The 17750-nt window shown below is 37.7% G+C and overlaps 1 protein-coding gene across 1 annotated transcript in view; it reads left to right on the top strand.

Moving 5' to 3' along the window:
• SLC26A8 (solute carrier family 26 member 8) overlaps positions 1-17750 on the top strand; it is an 80923-nt gene that overhangs the window by 26867 nt on the left and 36306 nt on the right. Inside the window, exons 5-7 of the mRNA XM_034990807.1 lie at positions 778-942; positions 1639-1788; positions 6660-6742. Of these exons, the coding sequence (XP_034846698.1) occupies positions 778-942; positions 1639-1788; positions 6660-6742 (398 nt within the window). The remainder of the gene's footprint in view (positions 1-777; positions 943-1638; positions 1789-6659; positions 6743-17750) is intronic.

Here is a 17750-nt window from a genome sequence, read left to right as displayed (position 1 = left end):
TAAATATAGAATTATATGTAATTATATACGAAGATATAATCAGATAAATTATATAAATTATTATTATATAACATACATAATTACATTTATTTATGTAACATAAATATATAAATTATGTATTAAATGTAATATAGTATTTTACATGTACTATGCATATATAATATATAAATTATATTTATTATGTATACTGGATTTATAGAAACTGAATTTACGTCTTATATATGTTATATAATATATACATATTATCTATTATATATATAATCCTGAAGACATACATTCAGTTTAACCATTCTTAGTAAAGATAAAAGTCAAAGGCCGAGGAGTTTGAGCTGGAACCCGGGGGTTTTTTAACTTGTCTTTTCCTTTGTGAAAAGCCGCATTCCTCGCAGGGATATTAACATCTCCTGAAAAGGGCTATCAAAGCTTTTAACAAAAGGGCCCTTAAAAAGGCAAAAGCTTGTTCTGATCACCACTTGGTCACTGTTAACCTCACAGTAATAAGGTCAATAGATCCTCGGGCAAGAACTTAAGCTGAAGTGCTCCTGAAGCAAGAAGGAAGTGTGGTCTAGCGCGGGTGCGGAGAGCTCCTGAATCAACACCAGGGACGTAGCTCGTCAATTTCAGTTGCTGAGAAAAAGAGAGACGGAAGAGTTACCCAAAGGGCTTAACTGAACTTTTTTGTCGGAAACCTCCTGGAGAGCGCCTAATTGATGCCTTTGTTGGTTTGGTGACATTCTGTCTCACTCTGGTTTTCTTTTCCATCTGAACCTCCTGCAGCTATCAATGGGCTTGCTAGGTTTTGGCTTCGTGGCCACGTACCTGCCGGAGGCTGCAATCAGCGCTTACCTGGCTGCCGCGGCTTCACACATTATTCTGTCCCAACTGACTTGCATCTTCGGGATTATGATTAGTTTCCACGCTGGTCCCATCTCCTTCTTCTATGTGAGTAATTTCTACCCTCACCCCGAGATACAGGTGCCCCTCCCCTTGCCTCCAAAAGGAAGTGGACCCGAGTGGAGAGACTGCTGCAGAGGCGGCTGGGTCAACAAGGTCTTAGAAATAATTCCATCTCTTCTAGATTTACAGTCTTAATTAATTGCAGATGCCGGTGGGATCACGTTCTCAGTTGCACTAACCATTTTGCCCAGTCCTTTAAACAAACATGATTTACATTAAAATTAGGTTTTTAAAATACTGTAACGTATCATAATGCTTCCTATTAATTGCCTCATAGCAGACCTGTATCCTAAAACATCTAAAGAATATAAAATGCTACGTAGTCCCTTAATGCAAGAATGGCATAGGAGCCATACTAAAGATCATCAATGGTCTAGAAAAATTAGTAAAGAATAGGCTGATAAACAGAACTGCTGGGTCCTTTCCATTACACTGAAACATGTAAATTGTATTCTCTCCTTATCGGGCATTATTATCTTTTAATATCTCTTTTTCAACTTAAAAAAATATATATATCCTCCCATTTGCCCTCACTGTGCTAGTAATGCTCATAAAGACATTTGTGCCCAGAGACACTGCCTAGGGATTTCTTTTTGAACTAATCTAGAGAGAGTGTCATTTTTTAGATAAAGGCAATTATCATACCCCCTTCTAAGCCTTTGTAATTTTGTTTTCTTTCAGAACATAGTTAACTACTGTGTAACCCTCCCAAAAGCTAATTCTACCAGCATCCTACTATTTCTAACTGCTGTTGTTGTGCTGAGAATCAACAAATGTATCAGAATTTCTTTCAATCGGTACCCAATCGAGTTTCCCATGGAAATTTTTCTGGTAGGTATTTTGATGCTCCAAAGTCATGGTTTAGATCATTTAAAAGACCTACTTTCTAAAATAAATAAATTAATTAATTAATTAAAAACCAAGCAAACTAGAAAGGGAAAGGATTAGAGGAGACTATAAAAATAATGATTTTTTAAAAACATGTTGAATTGTGACAAAGTGGAATACATTTAATTTTAAATACTAGCTTATATTTGTAAAACATGCTTATTTTTATTTTTTTATTTTTATTTATTTTTTAAGATTTTATTTATTTATTTGAGAGAGAGAATGAGAGAGAGCAAGCACATGAGAGGGGGGAGGGTCAGAGGGAGAAGCAGACTCCCTGCCGAGCAGGGAGCCCGATGTGGGACTCGATCCAGGGACTCCAGGATCATGACCTGAGCCGAAGGCAGTCGCTTAACCAACTGAGCCACCCAGGCGCCCAAACATGCTTATTTTTAAAGTAAATTTCTCTATTGCCTCTTTCATACTATTTCAGAAATAGGGTTTTTCTCTTATGGAAATAACCCAGGTTCATTCTAGCTTTTTTTTTTTTTTTTTTTGAGAGAGAGAGAGGGAACAGGCAGGGGTAGGGGCAGAGGAAGAGGGAGAAGCAGACTCCCTGATGATCAGGGAGCCCAATGCGGGGCTCGATCCCAGGACCCTGAGATCATGACCTGTACTGAAGGCAGACACTTAACCAACTGAGCCACCCAGGTACCCCTCATTCTAACAACTTTGAAAAACATAAGAAAAAAAACGGAAGAAAAGAAATTTCTACACCTCCCAAAGTCAATTACAATTGATAATTTTGGGTTTTCAGTTATTCACTGTTTTCTTCCTTCAAATATATATTGACAGGCCTATGCTCACTGAATTCCCGTCTTCTTCTATGTAGAATGTTGTTCCTATTTTATTTTATTTTTTTTAAGATTTTATTTTTAAGTAATCTCTACCCCTAATGTGGGGTTTGAACTCACAACCCTGAGATCAAAAGTCGCATGCTCTACCGAGCAAGCCAGGCTGGTGCCCCTGTTTCTACTTTAATAGTGTTGCCATCATACTGTTATTCAGCCTCCTTTCATTCTCACTATGCTACAGTAGAGAAATTGAGGGAGATGAGATCTTAAATGGATTGCCTAATCCATGTCATTAGTAAGCGGCAGAGCTGTGGCTCACCACTATCTAATGATAACATTTCTTCTTTCTTTAAGAAAAATCTACTGATAAAACTTATCTTTTGCAGTTATGATTAACATTTTTACAATGATAAAGATATTTTCATAAATAAAGCTCAGGCTTTTAAAGTCAGCATTTCTCATATTAGGATTGCTGAACCCTTGGGTGTCCACAAGAATGAATTTCCCCTTAAGAAGTGTTCTGTTGCAGAGATGCTTAAAGTTCACCAAATGTCCACATGTTGCCCTATATTTCCCAGCTGCCCTGTAGTTAGTCAGGGCCAGTGACTTTGGGGCCAAAGCTTTCTCTTATAGAAAGCGTGTGAGTCCCCACGTTCTTTCTCTCCCTGCTGTGGTAATCATAGGGCTGCATGTTGAAATAATAGGGTCCCCAGGTGGAATTAGCCTGGATCTCCGAGGCACTGTTTGCAGAGAAGTTGCCCCAGAGAGACACTGACCCACAAGAGACTATATGTGGGCAAAAAAATAACACTAAGTTCTCATGATTTGTATGCCACGGCATAACCTATTCTATACTAAATAATCCAGGTCTATACTCTGCATGATTAAAAGAGTATGGGAATTGCTTTGGAAGTTGAGAACAAGCTCTATCTTACAACTGTTGTCTACTTCTTGTGGAGGTGTGTATTCTTTCTTCCTTGGAGTAGTTGAAAAGCTATTAATTCATAAAGGCCAGAAACTGAAAGACTAGTTTTATCAAAGACTTCCCAAATCCTGTACATAAATAATGGTGCCCTAGAGCCTAAGGGACAACGTGCAGATGGAGTTTGGGGAGTGGAATCAGGGCCAACCTCTCCTTTTCACGGAACCCAGCTCAGCTTTGACACCTTAAGAAGCTGAGGCTTTGGAGTCACCAGCAGATGGCATATGTGATGCAGATATTGGTGTTCTCTCTTTTAATTTCAGCTTTATTGAGGTGTAATTGATATAAAGTGTACATCATGGTGATTTCACATGCATATACACTGTGAAAGGATTTGCCCATCTAGTTAATTAACACTTCCATCTTGTTTATTTATCTTGTGTGTGTGTGTGAGAGAGAGAGAGAGAAAGAGAGCATTTAAGTTCTATTCTTAGCAAATTTCAATTATACAACGCAATGTTATCTGCTATAGTCACCATGCATTACATTAGATCTTCAGACCTTATTCATCTTAAATGTGAATGTTTGTACATTTTTATCAACCTTTCCCCATTTCCCCCAGCCCCTAACTCCTGGCAACCCTTTTCTACTCCCTGTTTCTGTGAGTCTGACTGTTTTGTTTTTGCTTTTAGATTCTATATGTAAGTGATACCATATAGTATTTGTCTTTCTCTGTCTGGCTTTTGTCACTTAGCATATTGCCCTCCAGGTCCATCCACGTTGTGGCAAATCAGCCCTCTTTTTTTTTTTTTTTAAGATTTTATTTATTTATTTGACCAAGAGAGACACAGCAAGAGAGGGAACACAGCAGGGGGAGTAGGAGAGGGAGAAGCAGGCTTCCTGCCGAGCAGGGAGCCCGATGCGGGGCTCGATCCCAGGACCCTGGGACCATGACCTGAGCCGAAGGCAGTCGCTTAATGACTGAGCCACCCAGGCGACCCAAATCAGCCCTCTTTTAAGAGACATCAGCAGCAGGGATCATAGTGATATTCCCTCAAGCAACCTCAAAGGCAATGAACATTAACCAGAGTGATGGGGAAAGGCGAGAAGTAAGATTATAGAGGATTCTCTGAGTTGACTATGACTGACAGATTGGTTTGGGAGCCATAGTTAAGACATTCCTTTTGGGGAGTGCTATAAATAATTAGGATGCACCATGGAGTGAAGTGGGGGAGGAAACTGAGATCCAGCAATAAAAGTCAGTGAAGACTTAGAATTGTTGCAGTTTAGACATTACACTTTTTTGTGAATTAATTTATACTCAAAGGTTATCAAAGCCTGCAATACATTACTTATACACATGTCAAGCAAGTCAAGTGATCAGGATCACTGTCCGCCAAGTAGCAAGGATTAGAGATGTCGTCTAGAACTGGGAAAAGACCTGCATGTTTTCCCTGGCAGTGAGGCAAATGGGAGAGGGAGGATGAAAGTTGCTATGCCCTAGGGTGTAAAAAGCTTCTCACTGCACCCACCAAGACATTTACTGTTTAGACGTGCTGGAGAAAACTGCACACACCCACCAATCTGTCCTTAACACACTAGTGTCAAATAGTAAGGGAAAGTTTCAAGGCAATATCTGGGATCCAGATAGAATATACTGACAATTCAAGAATCCTGTGGCTCTAAGAAATTATACATATTATATGTTCATAATTTATATATATATATATATATATATATATGAGTGTGTATTTGTGTATGGGTTCATTTAAGTTGTATAGCAAACACCAAACAAGCATCAAAATAGTTGTCTTTGGGTGATTTGCTTCTGCTTTTTAATTTTTCATATTTTCTCCATGTTCCTTTATTAGCAAGCATCACCTTTATATTGGAAATAAAAAGAGATCCTTGGCCAGTTTCCACACTTCTTGTCCCTTAACTATATAAAGAATAACACTTTTCTCTGACTCAAGCTATGATCCAGATTTTCCTTTCCCTTCTGACCTGTAAGTTTCCCAGGGGTCTTCATCAGATCACAGCATCATAGGTAAACAAATTGCTATTCTGCTCAGTGTCTGAACTCTCAGCAGAGGCTGGGAAAAGATTTATGTGCTAATAGGGAGAATGGGGTAAAGCAGCTATCTATGACCTGGGCATCGAGTTCTTTTGTCTCTGGCTTAATTTGCTTTGGTGTGAGGTCTCTAAAAGGTGTAAAGGCTGCTAGGTTGTCTGTTTTGCCACTAGTTGAAATGGAAAGGAGACTTGCTATTTTAGGAGTAAATAAAAGGGAGATAAAAAAAAGCAAGTCATGGGATGCCTGGGTGGCTCAGTCTGTTGAGCATCTGCCTTCGGCTCAGGGTCCTGGGATCGAGTCCTGCATCAGACTCCCTGCTCAGCGGGGAGCCTGCTTCTCCCTCTGCCTGCTGCTAACCCTGCTTGTTCTCTCTCTCTGACAAATAAATTAATAAAATCTTTAAAAAATATATGATTCTCAGTATACCTCAACAATCCCCCAAAGCCTTATTTATATTGGTACCGTGTCCCTAGATCTAAAAACTTTTACAACATGTTTATATTTGGTCTAGATGTTCCAAGTTGGTGAAGACATCAATTTGTTCCAATTGTTATATCAGAGACCAAGGCTGAAATTGCTTTTCATTCTGGCTACAATGCTAAAAAGAGCTTAGGGAGGGGCATCTGGGTGGTTCAGTCAGTTAAGCTTCCTACTCTTGGTTTCTGCTCAGGTCACCATCTCCTGAGATCGAGCCCCCAGTTGGGCTCCACACTCAGTGGGGAATCTGCTTGCGAATCTCTCTCTCCCTCTGCCCCTTCCCCTGACGTGTTCTCTCTCTCTTTCAAATAAATAAATAAATCTTGAAAAAAATAAATAAAATAAAAAGAGCTTAGGGAGCCAAGAGTCAGAGAAAATTTCCGCCTTTCTTACTCGACTGAACTGGCCCCGCCTCTCTCTCCCACTTTCAGGCATAGGGACTGCCACATATTTCATTCCCTGTCTTGCCAAGGCTATAAGCACCTCTGCTCCTGGAAGCAGTTCATAATTTTTAGATGATCACATGCATTTTTTTTAACCCCTACAGATTCTTGGCTTCACTGCATTGGCAAACAAGATAAGCATGGCCACAGAAACCAGCAGGATGCTCATTGATATGATTCCTTATAGGTCAGTAACTCCACTTTTCAGGATTACTTTTCCCTTTCTGTTACCTTTGCTTAGCCTCTGACCATACAGCCTGATTGGTATTCTCTACTAGCAGCCTGGCCACAGACAAATTTGGGTTATGGGTTCAAATTCATTTTAGAATACAGAGGTTCATGAAAGAAGATGGGCTAGGACAACCCTTTGTTTCTCTGGGCAGCCTCATACTCTCTTCCCATAATTGAGCCAATTCCCCTTACACGAGTAAACGGTTGGATGCACTGGGTACCAGAGACATTCACACAGTTTTTTCGCAGTACATCACAGGCCTTCTCAACCTCCGTACCTATCTAGCTCTCAAGGATGGAACAAGAGAGGCCTCTGTTTTCCTGGCCTCTCTCCTAGAGCTCAGTGCTCAGGAGTGTTCCTCTGTCTTCACCCACTTCGACTGAATCGGTGTCCTTGAGAAGCATTATTTCATTGCTCTGAGTAGAAAGCTGTCTTCAAATAGTCTGCCATATGGAGTTCTTAAGGACTTGGAATGAATTTACATTATAATCCCTCCAGTGACCATGGGTCACTCTTGCTCTTCTCTTAGGAAATTTTAGTTCCTGTAACTTTGATCAGATGAATCACTTTAGCTAAGAAAGGCAATACATTGCACTTTCTTGACTCACAGGCAGGCTTTTGAAGAGCCTTATTTCCTTATGCTGTTCAGTGGGGAATACTGCCAAGAGTCAGTGATACTGGCAAATTCTGGGAGAATACAACATAGGCTGCTTCGATGAAAGCAGATTGGATTAGTCTCATGTCCTACCAGTTCTCCATGAAATCCGATGATGACTAAATCATTTGCAATTCTGTTCAATTAAAAAAAAAATGTGAGCAGACCACCTAGGTGCCAGGGAATGTAATGGTAAATGAGACTGACTCTGCTCTCAGAAAAAAATAACAAGAATAACAATGACATTGATGATAATTATTTTATTTCATTTGCACCTCATAGTAATACTCCTTTTTATGGCTGAAGAAACTAAGGTTTACCAATTTAAATTACTCATCCACTATCACACAGTTGGTCAGGGGCAGAGCTATTTTTGAACCCATTTCTATTTAATTCCAAAATCTATGATTGTAATCCCTCTATTGATGACTTAAAAACCATATGGTCAACTTTTGCTTATTTCATTGCAAGATTCAGGGTATAGATAGACAGGTAAGCATTTCAAATTTCTAATTTTAGGTATTGCTTTTTTTTTTATGTATTGCTTTGAACTTCCCTTTTTATTATATGTTTATCCAAGGTTGCTAAAGATTAGAAAAACTGAACAATTTAAATTAGTTCTTTCTGTGTCCATGTCTCCTGGTAACCTAAACTGCTAACAAAAGAATTAAATGTTAGAGAACAGCAGAAAGGAAAAACAGTAGTTTGTGTTAGCATACTAAATATTTAAGGCTTACTAACATAGATTTGGGCAATAAATTCTATTTACTGTTTACCTCCCTGGGATAGCCACATTTTTCTCTAATTTCTTAAAAGTACAAAAAGGGAAAATTTAACAAAAGGGTAAATATCTGCCTTTGAGCATTGTTATATTTCTATCTAGCTCATTACCTGGAAAACACTTAGGTGCTTGTAAGTTATAAGTATATTTTAAATAGAGAACTAAAACAGACATAGTTTGATGGTGAAGAAAAAGATATTCAAAAATAGGAATTTAGATTCCTGTACATAATAATGATGAGAAATAGGAAGACAGGAGGAGATAGTACTTTGAGGTGCTAGAAGGGATGCTTCCTACTCTAAGGAAAATAAAACTGAAAATGCATAAGCTAATAACATTTAATTAGATGAGGGATTAAATATAAATATATCACAAAATATATTTTAAAATAATTTTCCCAAGTGTATTTAACACATTGTTCATTTTACTGAATTTGGGTTTTACACAAGATTTGGAAGTCAGTTATTGACTCCTATATCTGTGTCTTGATGAAATGATAAAAATAATTAGAAGAATAAACATTTCAAATAGTAAACTTCATCTAAAACATTTCAATGATTTTTTTTTTTTACTTAGAAAATAAACCTAGAGATATAGAAACCAAAGCGTATGTGTGCGTCCAAAATCAGTTTGAAGGATTATTCTATGGATCTATGGGAAAACAATACTGCCCCCCAAATCATGAAGATTTCTTTTCCTTTTTTAGTCTGTTAATATCATGATTGATTTTTGAATGTTAAATCAACATTGATTGCATCCTTGGATAAACCTCACTTGGTAATGATGTATTATTATCATTCTATATATTGATTTGCTAAAATGATGTTAAGAATTTTTGCATTTATGTATATGAAGGATATTGGCCTGAGAGTTTCTTTTCTTATAATATCTGTGTCTGGCTTTAGTATCAGAGTGTTGTAGACATTATAAAAGGATTTGGGATGTATTCTCTCATCTTTAATTTTTGGAAGAATTTCTATAGAATTGGCATTATTTATTTCTTCATGGTAGAATTCAGCAGTGAAGATATTTAGGCCTGAAGTTTTCATTGTGGGAAGGTTCTTAACTACAAATTCAATTTTTAATACACTATTTATTAAGTACAACTACTATTAAATTACATAAACATTCTCTGCAATTCAGGTTATCTATTTCTTCTTGAGAGTACTCAATTTATTTTATTTTTTTTAGTACTCAATTTTGGTGACTCAAAGAATTTGCCCATTTAATCTAAATTGTCAAATATATTGGCAAAAATTATTTATAATATTCTCTTACTATCTTGTTTTAATAACAGCTTTATGAATTTATAATTCATATATCATAAAATTCACCATTTTAAAGTGTACACTTCAATTTTTTACTATATTCTCGAAGTTGTACAACCATCATTGCTATCTAATTTTAAAATATTTTATCTTTCCCCCAAAAAGAAGCCCTGCCCCATTTGTCCCCCTCCACAGCCCTTGGCTACCACTTAATCTACTTTCTTTTATTTTAATTTTAATTTTTTAGTTTAAGTAAACTCCATACCATACATAGGACTTGAACTCACAACCCCAAGATCAAGGGAGTCACGTGTTCTGACTGAGCCAGTCAGGCGCCCCTTAATCTACTTTCTACCTCTAGGGATTTGCCTCTTCTGCAATGGAATCATAAAATGTGTGGTCTTTTGACTCTAGCTTCTTTCACTTAGCATAATGTTTTCAAGATTCATCCATATTATGTCAATGCTACCTAGAGCAATCTACACATTCAAAGCAATCCCCATCAAAATACCATCCACTTTTTTCAAAGAAATGGAACAAATAATCCTAAAATTTGTATGGAACCAGAAAAGACCCTGCATAGCCAGAGGAATGTTGAAAAAGAAAAGCAAAGCCGGCGGCATCACAATTCCGGACTTCAAGCTCTATTACAAAGCTGTCATCATCAAGACAGTATGGTACTGGTACAAAAACAGACACATAGATCAATGGAACAGAATAGAGAGCCCAGAAATGGACCCTCAACTCTATGGTCAACTCATCTTTGACAAAGCAGGAATGAATGTCCAATGGAAAAAAGACAGTCTCTTCAACAAATGGTGTTGGGAAAATTGGATAGCCACATGCAGAAGAATGAAACTGGACCATTTCCTTACACCACACACAAAAATAAACTCCAAATGGTTGAAAGACCTCAATGTGAGACAGGAGTCCATCAAAATCCTAAAGGAGAACACAGGCAGCAACCTCTTCGACCTCAGCCGAAGCAACTTCTTCCTAGAAACATCGCCAAAGGCAAGGGAAGCAAGGGCAAAAATGAACTATTGGGACTTCATCAAGATAAAAAGCTTTTGCACAGTAAAGGAAACAGTCAACAAAACCAAAGACAACCGACAGAATGGGAGAAGATATTTGCAAATGACATATCAGATAAAGGGCTAGTATCCAAAATCTATAAAGAACTCATCAAACTCAACACCCAAAGAACAAAGAATCCAATCAAGAAATGGGCAGAAGACATGAACAGATATTTTTCCAAAGAAGACATCCAAATGGCCAACAGACACATGCAAAAGTGCTCAGCATCACTCGGCATCAGGGAAATCCAAATCAAAACCTCAATGAGATACCACCTCACACCAGTCAGAATGGCTAAAATTAACAAGTCAGGAAACGACAGATGTTGGCGGGGATGCGGAGAAAGGGGAACCCTCCTACACTGTTGGTGGGAATGCAAGCTGGTGCAGCCACTCTGGAAAACAGTATGGAGGTTCCTCAAAAAGTTGAAAATAGAACTACCATATGATCCAGCAATTGCACTACTGGGTATTTACCCCAAAGATAACAAAAGTAGGGATCTGAAAGGGTACGTGCACCCCGATGTTTATAGCAGCAATGTCCACAATAGCCAAACTGTGGAAAGAGCCAAGACAGATGAATGGATAAAGAAGAAGTGGTATATATATACAATGGAATATTATGCAGCCATCAAAAGGAATGAGATCTTGCCATTTGCAATGACGTGGATGGAACTGGAGGGTATTATGTTGAGAGAAATAAGTCAAACAGAGAAAGACGTGTATCATATGACCTCACTGATATGAGGAATTCTTAATTGCAGGAAACAAACTGGATAAAAATTGGATAATAGTGAACTGAGGGTTGCTGGAGTGGGGGGTGGGGTGGGAGGGATGGGGTGACTGGGTGATAGACACTGGGGAGGGTATGTGCTCTGGTAAGCGCTGTGAATTGTGCAAGACTGTTGAATCTCAGATCCATACCTCAGAAACAAATAATGCAATATATATTAAGAAAAAAAAAAAAAAAGAAGATAGCAGGAGGGGAAGAATGAAAGGGGGGAAATCAGAGGGATAGACGAACCATGAGAGACGATGGACTCTGAAAAACAAACTGAGGGTTCTAGAGGGGAGGGGGGTGGGAGGATGGGTTAGCCTGGTGATGGGTATTGAGGAGGGCACATTCTGTATGGAGCACTGGGTGTTATGCACAAACAATGAATCATGGAACACTACATCTAAAACTAATGATGTAATGTATGGGGATTAACATAAGAATAAAAAACAAAACAAAACAACAAAAAAAGATTCATCCATATTGTACCATGGATCATTCCTGCTTATGGCTGAATAATATTCCATTATATGGATATACCACCTTTGTTAATCCATTCATCAGTTGATAGACATTTCAGTTATTTCCAACTTTTGGTTATTATGAATAGTGCTACTATGAACATTCATGTGCAGGTTTTTCTTTTGAGTACCTGTTTTCGTTCCTTTTGAGTTTATACCTAGGAGTAGATTTGTTGGGTCATATGGTAATTCTATGTTGAATTTGTTAAGGAGCTGCCAAACTATTTTCTACAGCAGTGGCACCATTTTATATGCCCACCAGTAATGCACAAAGTTCCAATTTCTTCCTATGCTCACCAACATTTGTTATTTTTTATTATTATTGTTGTTATTACCGTCTTAGTAAGTATGAGGTGGTACATAATTCTAGCTTTGATTTGCATTTCTCTAAGGGCTAATGATGTTGAGCATCTTTTCATGTGCTTACTGGTCATTTTTATATCTTTTCAGAGAAATACCTACTCAAGTCCTTAGACTATTTTTAATTGGGTTGTCTTTTTGTTGTTGAGTTGTAGGAATTTAGGATACTAGACCCTTCTCAGATACACAGTTTGCAAGTATTTTCTCCTATACTGTAGGTTGTCTTTTCACTTTCTCAACAGATCCTTGACAGCACAAAGATTTTTCATTTTGATGAAGTCCACTTTATTTTTTCCTTTGTTATTTGAGCTTTTGGTATTACATTTAAGAAACTATTGCCTAATCGTAGGTTATGAAGATTTACCCCTATGTTTTCTTCTAAGAATCTTATAGTTTCAGGTCTTACATTTAGGCCTTTAATCCATTTCGAGTTCATTGTTGTATATGTTGTAGGATAGGGCTCTGACTTCATTCTTTTGCATGTGAATATGTCCATATTGTCTCCATACTATTTGGTAATGAGACTGTTGTTTCCCTATTGAGTGGTCTTGGCACTCTTGGTGAAAATCAATTGACCATAAATGTTTGTGTTTCTTTCTGAACCCTCAATTCTATTCTATTGATCTGTGTACCAATCTTAATTACTATAGCTTTGCGGTAAGTTTTAAAATGGAGAACCCTGAGCCCTCCAACTTTATTCTTATTTTTTAGGATTGTGTTTGGCTATTCAGGGGCCTTTGTGATTCCATATAAATTTTAGAATCAGCTTTTCCATTTCTGCAAAAGGGTCATTGAAATTTTGATAGGAATTGCATTGAACCTATGTATCGCTTTGAGGCTTTGATTGGCCAAACACATAAAATATGTTTAAATTGGTGAATTAAAAATTCTAAAAGGTGGCTCAGTCAGTTGGGCATCTGCCTTCAGTTCAGGTCATGATCCTGGAGTCCTGGGATTGAGTCCCGCCTTGGGCTTCCTGCTCAGTGAGGGGTCTGCTTCTCTCTCTCTCTCTCCCTCTGCCCCTCCCCACTGCTTGTTCTTTCTCTCTCTCTTTCAGATAAATGAGTAAAATCTTAAAAAAAAAAAAAAAAAGCAAACTCATTTTTTCACCCTCCCAAAATGCTGTTTCTACAGCATCTGTTTCTACAGCATCTACAAAATAACTTGTTATTTTGAAAATCATTAAATAAAAAGAACAAATTAAGTATTTATCATGTCTTTCCTATATCCAACTGCTCTTTGGGATATCCAAATCCTTGATACAAGACATTTCATTTTATAGAAGTATTACAGCCATTTAAGGGAGGAGGAATTATAGAATTAGGATATCACCATTAAGGGATACTAGTATATCATCTGTTAACATCACAAAAAGACACAATAACTATCAGAAAAGAAATTAAGAAAACAATCCCATTTACAATTGCATGAAAAAGAATAAAATACATAAGAATAAATTTAACCAAGGAGGTGAAAGACATGTACACTGAAAACTATGAGACATTGTTGAAAGAAATTGAAAAAGACACAAATAAATGGAAAAATATTCCATCCTCATGTATTGGAAGAATTAATATTGTTAAAATGTTCGTACTAGGGGCTCAGTCGTTAAGCATCTGTCTTCAGCTCAGGTCATGATCCTAGGGTCCTGGGATCGAGCCCCGCATCAGGTTCCCTGCTCAGCGAGGAGCCTGCTTCTCCCTCTCCCACTCCCCCTGCTTGTGTTCCCTCTCTCGCTGTCTCTCTCTCTGTCAAATACATAAATAAAATCTTTAAAAAAAAAAGCTCATACTATCCAAAGCAATCTACAAATTCAATGCAATTCTATCAAAATTCCAATGGTATTTTTCACAGAAATAGAACAATTTTTTTTAAAGATTTGTTTACTTATTCTAGAGAGAGAATATGAGTATGAGCTGGGGGAGGGACAGAGGGAAAGAACCCCAAGCAGACTTCCCACAGAGTGCAGAGCCCAATGCAGGGCTTGATCCCAGGACCCCGAGATTTTGACCTAAGCAGAAGGCAGATGCTTCACCAACTGAGCCACCCAGGCGCCTCTAATTATAGTTTTTAAAAAAGACACTTAGACATTGTGTGCCTCCTGACAGAAGTACACACCACCACCTATGAACTATTTTTGCCCAGAAACCTATCATGTATCAACCAAACCTGAAGGGCTAACTACCAATTTATAAGAAATACAAGAGAGGAATATGTTAAATGATAATGTAGGGATGCAATCAGCAAAATCTTTTGGGAAAAGGACCAATGTCCAGGTTTCTTTAACAACAACAACAACAACAACAGATTTTGTTACAGGGGAAAAAAACCAAAATATTGAGCAGAAACCTACAGCTTAAAAGAGATTTAAGAGACATAACAACCAATGTAACATATGGGTCTTATTTGGATTCTAATTTGAACAAACTGTAAAATATATTTATGAGACATTTGGGAAAGTTTGAACATTAATTGTATATTTGATAATATTGATAAATTGGTAATAATCTTTTGGTGTATATCTTTCAGATAGGTACACTAAAATGTTTACAATAAAAACTATATAATGCCTGGTATTTGCTTCAAAATAATCTTGGAATAGGCAGTGGGTAGGAGAACAAATGAAATAAGACTGATTATAAATTGTTAAGTGTTGAAAGTGAGTGATGGGTACACACGAGCTCACTATACCATCCTTTCTTCTTTTGTAAATATTTGGAAATTTTCCACTTTAAAAATAAATTAACAAATATTTATGATTGGTACTCAATGATGCATGCATATGAAGGGAACCAAAAACACAGTCTCTGACTCCTAAGAAGTCAGCCTAAAATTCACCACACAGAAGCTGACTTGGATACTCTGGACAACACAGTGAAATTCTTAAACCCATACACAAACAGACAAGCATCCATTCCTACAAGAATCAGGATAATCTTTAATTCTCTCATCAGCAATCTGATAGTAATACTGACAAAGAAGAAAGTTTGTTGTCTTAAGGAGAGTTCCCTACTTAACAATATGGGGGAGATATACCTGGGAAGAAGTTCTAGTCATGGTTATATGAGATTGGCAATGTTTTATATGATGTGATCTTAGTAGAAACTGTATGTATTGACTTAATAGAATTAGACGACCATGACTACCAACAAGATGGACAAGTCTCAACATTCTGGTGACCTCAAAACAACAAGAGTTTAGGGAGGATTTGGGGAGATGGTGGAATAGGAAGCACCAGGAATCTCTCTCCCCACCTAGACAAAAATTGCACTGGCAGAATCTGTCTGATACAACTATTTTGGAACTCTGTAGCCTATTGAAGGCTTGTAACTTCCAGGGGAGGGTGTGGATGATAAATTGCAATGAATTTCAGTAAATTTCAGCTCTTAGCACAGTGGCAGCTACCATCCCCCATACCCAGCCTTAGGGCAGGCAGTGGAACACCTGGAGCGACTTGCAGGCAGCTTGCAGGAGCAAGCAAAGAAGACCCTGTCCTCCAAATACTGGGGACCTTTGCTCTGATTGCTGATTGCTGGTTCTGATCACAGAGGTGCAGACAAAAAGGTGAACAGCCATTGTTGTTGCACCTCAGTCCCATTGTTGCAAGTCCCTCCCCCTCTGGCAAAAGTGACTTCCAAGGATTTAAAGGGCTAGTACCCCTTTTTTCTTCATTTTTCTTTTTCCCCCTTTTGGAAGCCATACATTAAAGATTAGGACATTAGGGGCACCTGGGTGGCTCAGTTGTTAAGTGTCTGCCTTCAGCTCAAGTCATGATACCAGGGTCCTGGGATTGAGCCCACATCAGGCTCCCTGCTCAGCCAGGAGCCTGCTTCTCCCTCTCCCGCTCCTCCTGCTTGTGTTCCCTCTCTAGCTGTCTCTCTGTGTCAAATAAATAAATAAATAAATAAATAAAATCTTTAAAAAAAGATTAAGGCATTAAATAAATAACTGCATGTACAGGAAAAATTAGAAAGTAACCACACATTCCCGTGAAAGGTACAGGCTTAGAAAAGCCCTGAGAAAACCTTAAGTTTATATATCAAGCTTATCCTTGGCATAAAAACAGCAAACCCTGGGAATGGGGAGAATCTGATTTCCAGAGTTACCACATTATTAGATTCAAATATACAGTGTTCAACAAAAAGGCAGATAAAGGAACAGAAAGAATGGCTCATTCAAAAGAAAAAAGAAACAACAGCAGCAATTGTCCTGAAAAAGACCTGATGGCAGATCTATTAGACTAAGACTTGAAAGCATTTGTCTTAAAAATACTTAAAGAACTAAAGGAAAATGTGGAAAAAGTCAAGAAAACAATGTATGAACAAAATGGAAATATCAATAAAGAGAAAACTTAAAAAAAAAAAAAACTAAAAAGAAGTTATGGGGCTAAGAAAGTACAATAACTGAAAGGAAAATTCACTAGAGGGATTCAAAATCAGATCTGAGCAGTCAGAAGAAAGAATTGGTGAACTTGAAGATAAGATAATGGAAATTATTGAGTTGGAGGAATAGAAGGAAAAAAGAGAAAAATGAACAGAGTTGTAAGGACCTATGGGAAACCATCAAGCAGAGCAACATACACTTCATGGGAGTCTCAGAAGGAGAAGAGAGAAAGAAAGAGATGGGAACAATATTTGAAGAAAAAATGGCTGAAAAGTCCCAAATTTGATGAAAGACATGAATGTAAACGTCTAAGTCCAACAATTCCTAGTAAGAGAAACTCCAAGAGACCCATATCTATATAAATAACCAAACTTCAAAAGACAAAGAGAATCTTGAAAGCAAAAAGAGAGGTGACTCATCATACACAAGGGCTTATTGATAAAGTAATGAACAGATTTCTCATCAGAAACTTTGGAGGCCAGAATGCAGTGGGCCAACATATTCAAAGTGCTAAAACAAACAAAACAAAACAAAACAAAACAAAACAAACAAACAAAAAAACCTGTCAGCCAAGAATCCTATGTCCAGCAAAATATTCCTTCAAAATTTTGTGCAGAAGAAATTAAAGCATTCCCAGATAAACAAAAGATGAGGGAGTTTATTACCACTGGACAAGGGAGTTTTGCAGGGTGAAATGAAAGGACACTAGACAGTAGCTTAAAGCTGTATAGAGAAATAAAGATCTCAATAAAGGTAAATAATGGGAAATTATAAAAGCTAGTATTGTTAACAATGGCTTGTAATTCCACATTTTATTTTTTACATAATTTTAAGAGACCAATGCATTTAAAAGAATTACTAGTTTTGGGGTACCTGGGTGGCTCAGTCAGTTAAGCATCTGCCTTCAGCTCAGGTCATGATCCTAGGGTTCTGATATTGAGCCCTGCATCGGGCTCCCTGCTCAGCAGAGAGCCTTGCTATACCTCTCCCTCTGCTCCTCCCCCTGCTCGCGCTCTCTTTCTTGCACTCTCTGTCTCTCAAATAAGTAAATCTTAAAAAAAAAAAAGAATTACTAGTTTTTGTTTTCAGGTACACAGTGTATTAGGGTGTAATTCTGTGACATCAGTAACCAAAAGGGGTGTGG

The sequence above is a fragment of the Mirounga leonina genome, unplaced genomic scaffold, assembly GCF_011800145.1.
Source record: "Mirounga leonina isolate KUSES-001 unplaced genomic scaffold, KU_Mleo_1.0 Mir_53, whole genome shotgun sequence".
NCBI lineage: Eukaryota > Metazoa > Chordata > Mammalia > Carnivora > Phocidae > Mirounga > Mirounga leonina.
This window is presented reverse-complemented; position numbering and strand designations above follow the sequence as displayed.